The sequence below is a fragment of the Phragmites australis genome, chromosome 6 (assembly GCF_958298935.1).
Source record: "Phragmites australis chromosome 6, lpPhrAust1.1, whole genome shotgun sequence".
Taxonomy (NCBI): domain Eukaryota; kingdom Viridiplantae; phylum Streptophyta; class Magnoliopsida; order Poales; family Poaceae; genus Phragmites; species Phragmites australis.
This window is the reverse complement of record NC_084926.1, coordinates 11746367-11758660: the sequence shown is the minus strand read 5'-3', so window position 1 is coordinate 11758660 and position 12294 is coordinate 11746367. Positions and strand designations below refer to the sequence as shown.

At 42.5% G+C, this 12294-nt stretch overlaps 1 protein-coding gene across 1 annotated transcript; it reads right to left on the bottom strand.

The window, feature by feature from the left end:
• Positions 1-1439, bottom strand: LOC133920458 (putative GEM-like protein 8). The gene is made up of 3 exons (XM_062365078.1): positions 1210-1439; positions 1023-1106; positions 1-899 (listed from the first exon to the last, which is right to left on the bottom strand). The coding sequence occupies exons 1-3, from the start codon at positions 1349-1351 to the stop codon at positions 409-411; spliced, it is 717 nt and encodes a 238-aa protein (XP_062221062.1). The 5' UTR covers positions 1352-1439; the 3' UTR covers positions 1-408.
• Between the last annotated feature and the right edge of the window lie 10855 nt (positions 1440-12294).

The window sequence follows — 12294 nt, the reverse complement described above, 5'->3', positions numbered from 1 at the left end:
TAGCTACAAATAGCTCTTAATATCATCCTGTACATCAGTTTATGCCAGATCTTAATGGAGTTACAGGTGCTAATACGCACGAGATTTCATTTTGTGTGAAAACGAAAATTTCGATAGGCCCTTTGATAGCACAATACAATTTCAACGCATCTTTTTCTCGAGAGAAGAATGGATATTGATGGCACTTTTGCCATTGGCGCCCAAAGATATCTGTTCCACCTCATGAATTTTCCTCTTCCCCAACCCCCAAAAAGATCACATGCCCGGATTGATCGCCTCTAACCAACTTGCTAACCAGCCGATTAATCCACGAGGCGACCCCCAAATATACAACGACATGTTGCAGCCTACACATACACAGAACTAGCCCAACTACACAACACAAGACACGGTGCGCACACGAAGAAACTACCAGCTCCAGTGCTCCACGCCATGCACGTCGTCATGCGCCTGCGCGTACGCGACGGCCTGCTCGAGGTGCTGCAGCGACCGGTTGTAGCTGACGAACCCCATGAACCAGAACTCGAAGCCGTCGTTGGTGACGAGCTGGACGTACTTCTGCTCCGGCCGGTGCATGTTCTCGCTGGGCCGCACCGCCTTCACCTTCCGCAGCGGGATCGTTACCTTGTACGGCACGCGCGCCTTGTGACCGTGCGGGGTGGACACCGCCAGGGAGCGGTCGCTGCGGAAGGCGACCCGGGCCGTGGACACGAAGAGCAGGCCGGCGATCGGCCCCGCCGTCGTCGAGAGGTAGCACTGCGAGGCCCTGTGCAGCTTCTCGTTCTTGTCCACGGAGAACCATTGCCTGAACACTTTCTCCACGCCGCCGGCCTGGAGGATCCTCATGCCCAGCGTGAGCTTCCCCTTGACCGTGTCAGACAGTTTGGGCCCAAGAGTCACTGCAAAACATAGGAGCAAGCAAGTTCAGTCTACTTTTCCAAAGCCATGACCAAGAAAAAGAAAACATCTACTGTCTTCAACAACTTTCCAATTTTCGCATGTAGGAGAACATCATTACTTACCATGTTCTTTAATGCCCTTAGCGATCTTGTCTCCCTTCCTTCCATGTTTGCTCGTCGGCCGATCGGCTGTCGAGCTGTTCTCATCTGAAATGGAACAATAACTTGATCAGCACATGCTTTTCTTGCCTTCTTCCACACCTTGCAGTGAACCGCAATCGAACAGATAAAGAACATGCGAGTTTCTCACCTTGGTTGGACTGGAAGGAACCGACGAAACCGCCTTGATCGGGCGTCTCCTCTTCCACCGGGAAGTCCGGCTCCTCGATGCCATAAGCTCTGCTGCTCACCGGAATCCCAACCACATGCCCTTGGCTCGTCGACCCCTCCATTTCTTACTCTTCACAACGAAGCTGCTTTGCTATGTTTTGCCTCAATACCTAACGTGCGGTAGTTGCGGGTAGCTCAGGCCCAAATGAGAAGAGGAAATCCTCTTTTATAGGGTTGGTGCCTATCCTTTCGTCCCCAGAAAGATCCAAACGCCTCGGTGGCCATCTATTTCAGCACTTTGGAATTTGGAATAGATGGAACACTCCTCATTCCCTCATCGTGATAAAAAGCTCGCGTTAGAAAAGCTCGGTGGAGGCTATCTAATTTGCGAGAGCGCGGGGCCCCATAGCTTTTGTGTGTCAAGTGCTACTGGACTACTGGTACCATTTTGTGTCCACGGCGCTTTTCTGAAAGTCACGTATGTCGAACTCGTTTAGAGTACGCGCATATGGAATTTGTGCTCTTCGCAATACCCGCATGCATGCGAGATGCATTCGGGTTCGGTATCTGGCAGAGTTCATGAGATGGCACCAAATGGTTGGATCCGGTGGGTGTGTAGATCTAGAAGTGTGCAGCTTTATTTGCCGGCAAGTCGTTTGGAGCTTGCAAGTTGGAAGTATCCATTTTTGCTAAGTCGATTAGATACACCGAAGGAGTAGCTGAAGCGTTGACTCGGCGTTGCGTTGCCGTTGCGTACGAGGCCAAACTCCTAGAGTTTGTCACGGATTTGAGATGGAAATGCGTTTGTCATATCATTGCCTTTTCCTTGTTGGATTATCATCAGAAGTACTTGGATTCTACGAATTAAGGCAATCGAGTGTTACTTTTAGTTTAGTAAAATTTGGGCAACAATGCAACGACCTCCACGAGTGTTATCAGTATCACTGCTCCATGGACTCGTGCTAGGTAGAGACGGCACGTTTGCACACGCGCGTGTGGTGTGTGCGCGCCCTCGTGATCTAAAAAAATACTTGCATATGCCTTGTGAAATACTATACTCCACACAAAGAGCGGATAGCCACAGAAGCACTCCTGCACACAAGTCAAAATAACCAAATTTGTTTCAATGATTGGAGAACAGGAACACCAATTCAAGCGTCCCTTCAATGAAACCGGTCGCTGAGCTCCCCAGGGATCCAGCATCGGATCAAAATCTGGGCTCCCCAGGATTGTCGCTGCAAAGAGAGCACGGGGATGGTGACACCTCGGCGACGAGGCGGTGGAGCCTGCTCGGCGCGCAGGGGCCTGGGCCACTTGCTACGGGAGACACCGTCACGAGTTCGGCCGCCCGGCCCTCTCCACTCCCGGCGGCTCCGCTTTATGGCCGGCCACGGAGGCCCGGGGCACTAGTCCGCGTCGCGTTCGAGTCAGCCGCGCGCCCGTTGCGAGGTGCGGTTTTCTATTGACAGCGTTGCTCGCGCTGGTTGGTTGGCTTGGCTCGGTGGTGTGATCTGGAGCATCTACCGCCGGATCTAACCTAAAAATTGAGAGAGAATATAGTAATGACGGAGCCTTTTAACTTCACAAGAAAAAAAAGACCTAGATCTATTAAAGAACATGAGCGAGAGTTATACATCCCATATAGATATACATGTGTACTATTTGTGATTCAACAAAGTATAATAGTTTAAATTATAATCGATTGGCGGTCGCAATTACATAATTGTGCATGTGATTTGGCCTTTGGTGGACCCAAAAGAAGCAGCATTGATGTTTTGGTTCCTTCGTAATAGGTTAGTGGTAGCCTAAATTAACAATCCTCTTGTGCGTAGTTAAGTCAATGAGATCACTTTCGCTTGTGCAGTCCTGATCCGGCTCCTATGCCGCCTCCCTTGGTGAGCAAACGATACTCACACTTCACCTTGTGCCTTCACCAATACCCGCCGCCACCACCTCCTCCACCCACATTGCATGTCGTGTTATCGTCGGTATCCATGTATACGACGCTAGTGCTACTAGCCGATGCGGATCGTTTGACCACCGCGAGTCGTGGGTGCTCTTCGGAGGCAGCATGTAGGTGGACACCTCCCTCATCGGGCTCACCGATGTGTTTTGCGACATTGTTGCCAATCCTTACAAGTACGAGGCAAGAGCCGTCATCTTTGACAAGAAGATTAGCATAATGGTTCCTCTTGCTAATTACATTGCCAAGAAGTTCTCTTTTACTCAATTTTGCTCTAAAAAAACTTATTTTTTATAAGTCTTATCTTGCTACTTGCTACACCATTAAATGATAGAAAATATTAATATAGTATATTTCGCTCCGGACCACCAAAATCTCACCACCAGCCTACTCTTGGTCCTCCCGTGGGTGCACCCAACCAGTTTTTGCTTGTTGTTTTCCTTTTGCCACTACTTACTTTCCTTTTCGTTTTCCCTTTCCTCTAGTTTTTCTTTTCACAAGTGGAATTTCTTCTTTTTTTCCCTGATGTATAAAGTTTGATGTTGGACCATGTACTTGCGTGGATGAGATATTTTAAGTTGAGGATTCTACAATATGTTAATACGCGGGCTCTGAACAAAATGTTCGTTTGGAGTTTAGAACATTTGAATAATCTAATGTCGTAGACTAACTGATCTCTGATTCTATATGTGTTGCTTAGTACTTCTGTTATTGCGCGTTTCGTAGGAAGAATTAATGTAGTACAACACTTGGCGGTTGAAGCTTGAAAGGGTGAACGACGACGAGGGCGACCTTTCTTTGTAGAACCATCTTGCAGAATGAAATGGGAAAGGAACCGAGGAATCTAAGCGAAAACTTGCACAACACTCCGGTAGTTCCTTGCTCCATCAAATGTAGAAAGATTTTTGCGGACAGGGCGTGGAGTCTAGTGATAAGCCCCAAGATGGGGACTGAGCCGGTGAGGGATGAGCCCCCCATTCCGCACCTTCCTCGAAAGTCTCGGGTAAAAAGGACTCCGCTTGATAAAAAAGGAAAGGTATGGCAAGATTACATCCATAGCAGGAAAACTAAAGTTATCAGCTTGACGCTTCGGACATACATGCAGGCCAAGTACCAATTGCAGCGTCGATGAATCTAGAACTCTAGAAGACTAATCCGTAAACCGTAGTTAAACTGGTAGTAAGGCTACTTCAACATAATTTTTTAATCTAGCCGGAGTTCTAGATGCATCTGGACATCTGGTACAAATCAAGGTTTTCTACTCCCACCATTGGTTCGATAAAATGGCTTCGTTCAGAACCACTGGTTTCAGCTTCGATCAAGGACCTACGCAAGCATTTCGCTCACCATATTTTAACATGCAAATCATTATATTCGGTGGCTGTTGTTGAATATAAGCTGAACTAGAGATTGCCACTATAAAGATAAAGTGTCCAGCTTATCAATCAGCAACCGATCGACCAGTAGGAGCAACCTAGGAGACACAACGACCCATGGGGATCCCCTAGGAACGCTGGCCATCCTTCCCCACTGTTCTTTCCTTAATCAGGAGGTGCAAGCGATCCATAGAAAGAAATCAGCAAAGTTGATAGCTCAGCAGTCAGCACCTACTGGTCGACCTAGCTTTCCCCTGATCCAAATGTTTGCGCAGATCGCCAAAGAGCAGAGCAGGGCGGCTTTTGAAATTGACCCCCCACTGAGACTCGGCGGTTGCAGTCTGACGGCAAAAGGGGACCGTGCCTGTTTGTAAAGGCGCTCAAAGCACGGCGGAAAAGCAGCGGATACGAACATAGATTACAGGGGGAAATCGCAGATCATCGTGCGTGCGCGGGGGCTCCACCCCGCCTCTCGGCGGATAAGGATGGGTTCTGTGAGAAATGTAATGATATAGGGATTGTTTGGTTCTTGTTTTTAAAAATCAAGTTAAAATTTGACTATATTAAAATTAAGATCATGTTAAAATCAACATAACTAAAGTAGTGTTCGGTTTAGGATCAAACTAAAATTTTAATTTTCATTTTAAACACTAAAATATTACATAATTTTACTATAGAAATTTTTTAACCAACTATAGAAAAAACATACATCCGACGGAAGCTAAATTTCCTAAACATTGCTAAATTTGGCTTGGCCTCTTGAGCGAGAACCAAACAGCCACTAATGCGCAAGCTTTTCTTCTTCGGTTTGTGCGTTCCAGTCGAAAGCATAGTTATCGATCATCGATGCCAATTAACAATGATCCGACGCGGAAAGGCCTTGTGCATTGCCGACAGTGGGTGGTGGGTTTAGGTCCCGGGCCCAATTTGCCGTTGCTGTTCGGTATTCGGCTGTGAAGTAATCTACTGCTGGCTTTTGTCAAGTATGTGTGCCTTTGTCTCGTGCCTCGTCCACGGTGCGACGCACGCCGTGGCACGGTGGCAGTTGTTGAAGGGTCTAGATCGCTCGGTGTTGGTGAGGAGATGTATATATGCTGGGGTTGGGTTGGGACCGGCAGTTCCTGCAGCCTTGGCTAGCTTTTCGGGCCGAGAGTTTTGGAATCACGCGTCCGAGGGCCTGGGAGCTTGCATGTGTGAATAGGGATGTATCTCCTGACTGATATCATCACTTTGCACCGCCAATATTGGCCGCTACTTATCAGATCGCTTCTGGTACTTCCTCAGACCAAACATTTGGAGCTAGCTCGGCAGCGTCGGACCAAGACGGGCTACCCATGTACTAGGAGCAGAGCAGGGGGAATCAGAGTTGCAGAAGATCAAGGGGTGTTTGGGAATTTGTGGTTGGCTTGTAACACTAGTTTGAGAAATTAAGTTGGAATATGATTTATTTATTTATAATAAGCGATTGATTTTAGTATTTATTTAGTTTGATGATATTTAGTTTTGTATTAGTATTAATGTGATTTGAATTCATTTGGAATTTTATTTGAGTATATTGATTATGAACTAACTGGAATTGGAGTTTAGTCTCATAGTGTGCAGGTGATGGATGTAACTTAGCGGTCGATGGTGGAATAACCAGAACCAAGCGGAGTGTTTGATATCAGACGATTAAGAAGACCGGACAGAGTCAAGGTGATCCTAGCTAAACACATGATGGTCAAGCAAAATATGGAAGGCGGATGGAGACAACATATTGACAAAATCAAGCGAAAGGGATGCCGGTGCAAGTGATAAGGTAGTCCGAGGGATCAGGAGCAGAGAGACTTGCCGCCAGTCAGGATCGCAAGACAGAGTACGCGCGTCGACATCGAAGCGCTTGCTTAAAGTGTAAGCAAGTGGCGAGTCACGCTTTAAGAAGCGTGCTAGGGTTTTGCGGTTTGGTCTCAAAACTGTGGGGTACGTGAAGCTTGCGTCGAGATGAAGCTAAATCGTAAAGGCGCCATGGCCGTCCTATGAATCGAGAAGAAAATAGATCAAAATACTCTCGATGGTAGGTATGAGTGTATTTTGGGAAAAAGCTAAGAAATTTATAGGCCAAGTTTTCTTGGCATATAAATAAAGGGGTAGAGCTATAAGAGAATATGAACCAGTTATTTTGAGCCCCTTGTGCTATCCATATGAGAGACTTGTGCTAGGGTTTTAGAGGAGAAGAAGATGAGTGTTTAGCCTATGTATTAAGTTAGAGTTTTATAAGAAAAATCTTTATAATCTACCTAAATAGGGTTTATCTCTGCTACAATGAAGTTTATTTTTCTTTATATTATTGTACTCACCTCTTTCTAGTTTCTCTCTATTGGTTCCCTCGTAAGTTTGCAAGTTTTTCGATTTCTGGATTTGAATTTCATTTTGATTTTTGGCTAAAATTTCAACACCTTGTGAGGTCATTCTTCTCGTTGCTAGAGGCATAAAATTCGCGTACAGACTTAAGTGATGAGATCTTGAATTCTCTTGACTCTAGATAATCAACTTGGAGAGTTTCGTTGCTTGGTGTTTATTTTTTCTTGTTTCTGTATAAGTTGTGATCTTTTGAGTGTTAAGACACATGGATTGATCTTAAATGAAACATATGGTTCATATACCATCCATAGAGTCGTGTTGCCTCCATTTTCTCTTGTTAAAACTTCTCTCTATTTTTGCTTCTGCTTAAGTTTTGAGGTGTGTTGGGTGATTCAAATAGGAGAATACCATCAATTTCACAAGAAATTTATTGAGGTATCTATTCACCCTCCTCTAGTCACCGATATCGTTTCTACAATTGGTATCAGAGCCGATTTAATCACTTATTGACCTTTATTGGCTTTGTGATCCGTAGACGATAATAGAGAGAAGTGAGAAGATTCCTCTGTTTAATGGTCGAGATTTTTTGTACTGAAAGATGCGCATGGAGGCTTATCTTCTGAGCCAAGAAAGTGTAATTTGGGAAATAGTTGATTTCAACTATATGATTCCTACTGCTCGCATGATTCAGCTTCAAATTGAACAGTATGAGACCAATAACAAGGCTAGAACTATTTTGTTCACAAGCCTTAGTCAGAATGAGTTTGACAGCGTCTAGCACCTCCGTACTGTCCAGGAGATTTGGTCTATTCTGAGTGTCTTTTATGAAGGCACTAATCAGATTAAGACTAGACGCCAAGGCACATATAGCAAAGAATATCAAATATTTGTGCATGACCCTAGAGAGTCTTTGGATGTGATGTTTGCTCACTTTGATGGGATCGTTAGCAATCATCTATCCACTGGTGTTCTGCCCTACTCTAACCATGAGAGAGCGATCAAGCTTCTCTATGCTCTTAATCGTAGCAAAGGGGTTACCGGTGCAAGTGACAAGGTGGCCCGAGGGATCGGGAGCGGGAGAGACTTGTCGGCGGTCAGGATCATAAGATGAAGTATATGTATCGACATTAGAGCACTTGCTTAAGGTGTAAACAAGTGAGGAGTCGCGTTTTGAGAAGCGTGCTAGGGTTTCACAGTTTGGCCTCAAAATCGTGGGACGACTGAAGGACTACATGGCACTATCGTGAAGCTTGCGTCAAGGCAAAGATAAGTCATAAAGGCGCCATAGCCGTCTGATGAATCGAGAAGAAAATGGACCAAAATACCTTCGATGACAGGTACGAGTGTACTACAACAGAGAGGAATTATGGAAAAAAGCTAGAAAACTTAGGGGTCAAGTTTCTTAGACTTATAAATAAAGGGGTATGGCTATAGGAAGAGATGAACTAGCTATTTTGAGCCCTTTATGCCATCCATACAAGAGTCTTATGCTAGGGTTTTAGAGGAGAGGAAGATGAGTGCTTAGCCTATGTATTAGATGAGAGCTTTGTGAGGAAAAATCTTTGTAATATTTCTAAAATAGGGTTGATCTCTGCTGTAATGAAGTTTATTTTACTTCATGCATTCCTGGATCGAATCCAGGGGGATATTTGTTGTCCTATTTAGTTGTTATCTGGCCCGTTCCGGTACTTTATGGTATTGATAGACGTATCCTCAAAGTGGTCGCATATATGTCTATTATCTACCCGTAACCACGTCTTTGCAAAGTTGATCTCGCGGATCATACAAATTAGGAGGAATTTTTCTGACCATCGAGTGAAATCTATTAGAATGGACAATGCTGAAGAATTTACTTCTGAAGTGTTCAATGATTATTGCACTGGTATTCGAATTAAAGTTGAACATTCTGTAACGCACGTCCACACTCAGAATGGACTAGCCGAAGCATTGATAAAAAGAATAAATTGATTACTAGACCTTTATTGCAGCACTGTAATTTGGTCGCTATATTTTGGAGACATGTAGTCTTACATGCGGCAGCTCTCAATTATAGACCATCCTCCTATAACATCCTCTCGGTGCAAGAGGTAATTCTGAAAATTTTCCATTTACGTAAGTTTGGATGTATGGTTTATGTGCCAATACCACTGTCACAGCGAACTGATATGGGACCTTTACGAAAATTTCGAATATATGTTGGCTATGAGACTGTATCCATAATCCGATATTTAAAACCAACAACTAGAAATATGCATATGGCCCGCTTTGCTAACTGTATTTTGATGAAAATAATTTTCCATCATTAAGGGAAGGAAATATACCTTTGCATGAAAAATATCAAAAAATTATTTGGCAGATAGAAGAAATTGCGGCACATGATCGTTGCACTAGTTAAGTAAATGATAAAGTACAAAAAATTATTGATTTGCATAAATTAGCAAACGATCTGCATGATCATTTTTTTAATTTGGAGAGCGTGACTAAGTCGCATATGCTTGCACACAATACATCGGAGAGGGTGAAAGTACTAAAAGAAGCTACCTCTCATCTTGTCCTAGGAGCTCTAAAAAATAATAAACGGATAAGAAATTCGATTCCTCAAGTCCCAAGTAGCCGGAGACGTCTAGCAAAAGTGAGAAATAAGAGCTACTAGAGCCGTTTATAAAAATACCCTAAAGGAAGAAGAAGGGGAGCCAGTTGAAACCTAGTGATAGTATGGAACCTAAGGAAATAGTCATACCAGATTTGAATCTTCCTACACAAGAAGAAATCAGCGAAAATACACATATTGAAATCGACACTGATTAACTAAAGGACCTTGTTCCCATAGTAAGAATTAATGAGGAAGCACATAAAAGTGCACTCGAAAGAAATAATGAAGAGCAAGATGAAGAAGCACCTGAGAGTACAACTTATCATGAAATAGCAATGAACTATGTGAATTCAGGAGAATCTTGGAATAGAGTAACTACAATAATCGACATATACTTCATAAATAAAATTATCATAGTTATAGATCATGACCATAAGCCTACATCACTCACTGAATATAGAATGAGGTCAATTTGGAAAGGCTAGTAGAAGACAATAACAGCTGAACTATTATCCCTGAACAAAAGAGGGGTTTTTGAGTCAGTATACCGCATATCTCACCACATCAAACTAGTAGGATACAAGTGAATTTTTATTCGTAAGAGGAATGAAAGGAATGAAATTGTGAGGTACAAAGAACGACTAGTTGCATAAGGTTTCACTCAACGACCATATGTTGATTATGAAGAAACCTATTTCCCGATGATGGATAGTATTACCGTTAGATATTTGATCTTAATGGCAGTCAACCTGGAGTTGAAAATAAAATTGATGGATGTTGTGATAGTATATCTTTATGAGCCTTGATTCGAACATTAATATGAAAGTACCTGAAGCAATACCATTGTCGAATTAGGATCGAAGAAATATATTGAAGAAATTGATATATGTGTTCAAATAGTCAGGACCCAGAATGGATTTTTGCATATTAAGGTGATCTGAATATCATAGGTACAGAAAAAGAAATTGAAGAAGCAAGCTTGTATTTGAAGTCCGAATTTGAAATGAAAGATTTCAGTAAAACCAAGTTTTGCTTAAGCATGTAGCTAGAGCATGTGGCAGGTAGAATTTTTGTATATCAGTCAAACTATACTCAGAAAGTGTTAGAGTGGTTTGGTTTTCAAATATCATTTCCTTGCAAAAAAAAAATCCTATGGTCAGAAGGTCATTGCAAACAGATCAAGATCCCTATAGACCTAGAGAGGAGGAGGAGATCAAGATCCCTATAGACCTAGAGAGGAGGAGGAGGAAGTATTGGGACTGGAATTCCCATACTTAAATGCAATAGGTGCACTGATGTATCTGACTAATTACACTAGGATAGATATAGTGTTTGTAATAAACCTACTTGCACGATACAGTATAGAGCCCACTAAAAGATATTGGAAGGGCATGAAGGATATTCTGTATTACTTGCAAGGTAGCAAAGATCAGGATCTGTTCTACAGAAAGAATCAGGATATAAGTCTAGTTGGATGAGTAGATATTGGGTATCTGTCAGACCAGTATATAGCGAAATTACCGGATGGCTATGTTTTTTAATGTGGTGAAACTATAATATCCTAGAAATCGTCAAAGCAAAGTCTTGTATCTACTTTGATGAACCACTCAAAAATAATTATATGAAACCGCACGGGAATACGCATAGCTTAATAGAGTGATCAATCATATCCAACAGTCATATGATTTGAACACTACTAACACCCCATCATTCTCTATGAAAATAATGTTGCATGTGTTGCACATGTGAAATCAGGATATGTGAAAAACAAATTAACGAAGCATATCAACCCTAAGTTCTTTTATGCTCATAAATTGTATAAAATAAATGAAACAAATGTAAGCATACCAAATCATGTGAAAATCATGCAAATTTATTCACTAAGTCTCTCTCCTGCATCTAGTTTTAAAAGATGTGTTCGTGATATTAGGATGATAAGACTTAGAGAGTTGCATATTTTAGGGGGATTTTCACATAATACCTATACGATGAATTAAATCCTAGTCAAGAAGATTAAGTGCCAAAAGTCAATCATGATAATTATACGAAGCATTTTGGGTGGATTATACTCTTTTTCTCTTAGATGAGGTTTTTTAAGTTTCTCATAATAATATTTTTAATGAGATAATTTGTGTGACCATATCGTGAGCTATATACTCTTTCTTCTAAGTTTTCCTATTGAATTTTTAAGAAGTTTTGATGAGATATATGCATTTCATGAGAAGTGTATAAGGGGAGTGTTAAGAACCCTGGAGTTTTACAACTAATTATGGATCCATCTCGATCTCTTAAAAGATTAGACTATATCTTTTATGAGTTTTTGATACTATATATACAGGGTAAAATCCCTCATTATAAACATAGATGATAAAAAAAATTCATATATTATATCTTCTTTATATAATTATTTTTATGATCTTTAGACTATACCTAGTAGTCATGATTTCTCAACATGTATAACAAAATTGCACCTACTGCACTAGCTCCATGCGAGCTAGCTATGAAAGGGAGCAATCAGGCAACAATCAGTTCGTCTGAGAGGCCCCAACTTAGTTCTGTTCCCGCAAATCCCGCATTGTTTCAGGCGGCGATTCTGGGTCATGTGGCGCATTGGCACCGTGACACTTGGAACTCTCACCGGCCTTTGCTGTTCGAAAATGGAGTACAGGCGTACAGCGAAATACTACTGCATCCATCGTCGGTGTCTTGGTCTTTTCTATGCGCCGACCAGCCAGAACCAGCCTCAGTTCGTGAAGGCAGGCAGACATTGCCAATACGCGCAGTCCGTCATCT

What these genes read in the sequence shown, in the direction of transcription:
- LOC133920458 (XM_062365078.1), bottom strand. Translation starts at nt 1,351, where the DNA reads ATGGAGGGGTCGACGAGCCAAGGGCATGTGGTTGGGATTCCGGTGAGC. An exon ending in TTCCTTCCAGTCCAACCAAG is followed by an intron (nt 1,107 to 1,209) that starts GTGAGAAACTCG and finishes GTTCCATTTCAG; the next exon opens with ATGAGAACAGCTCGACAGCC. An exon ending in TAAGGGCATTAAAGAACATG is followed by an intron (nt 900 to 1,022) that starts GTAAGTAATGAT and finishes TATGTTTTGCAG; the next exon opens with TGACTCTTGGGCCCAAACTG.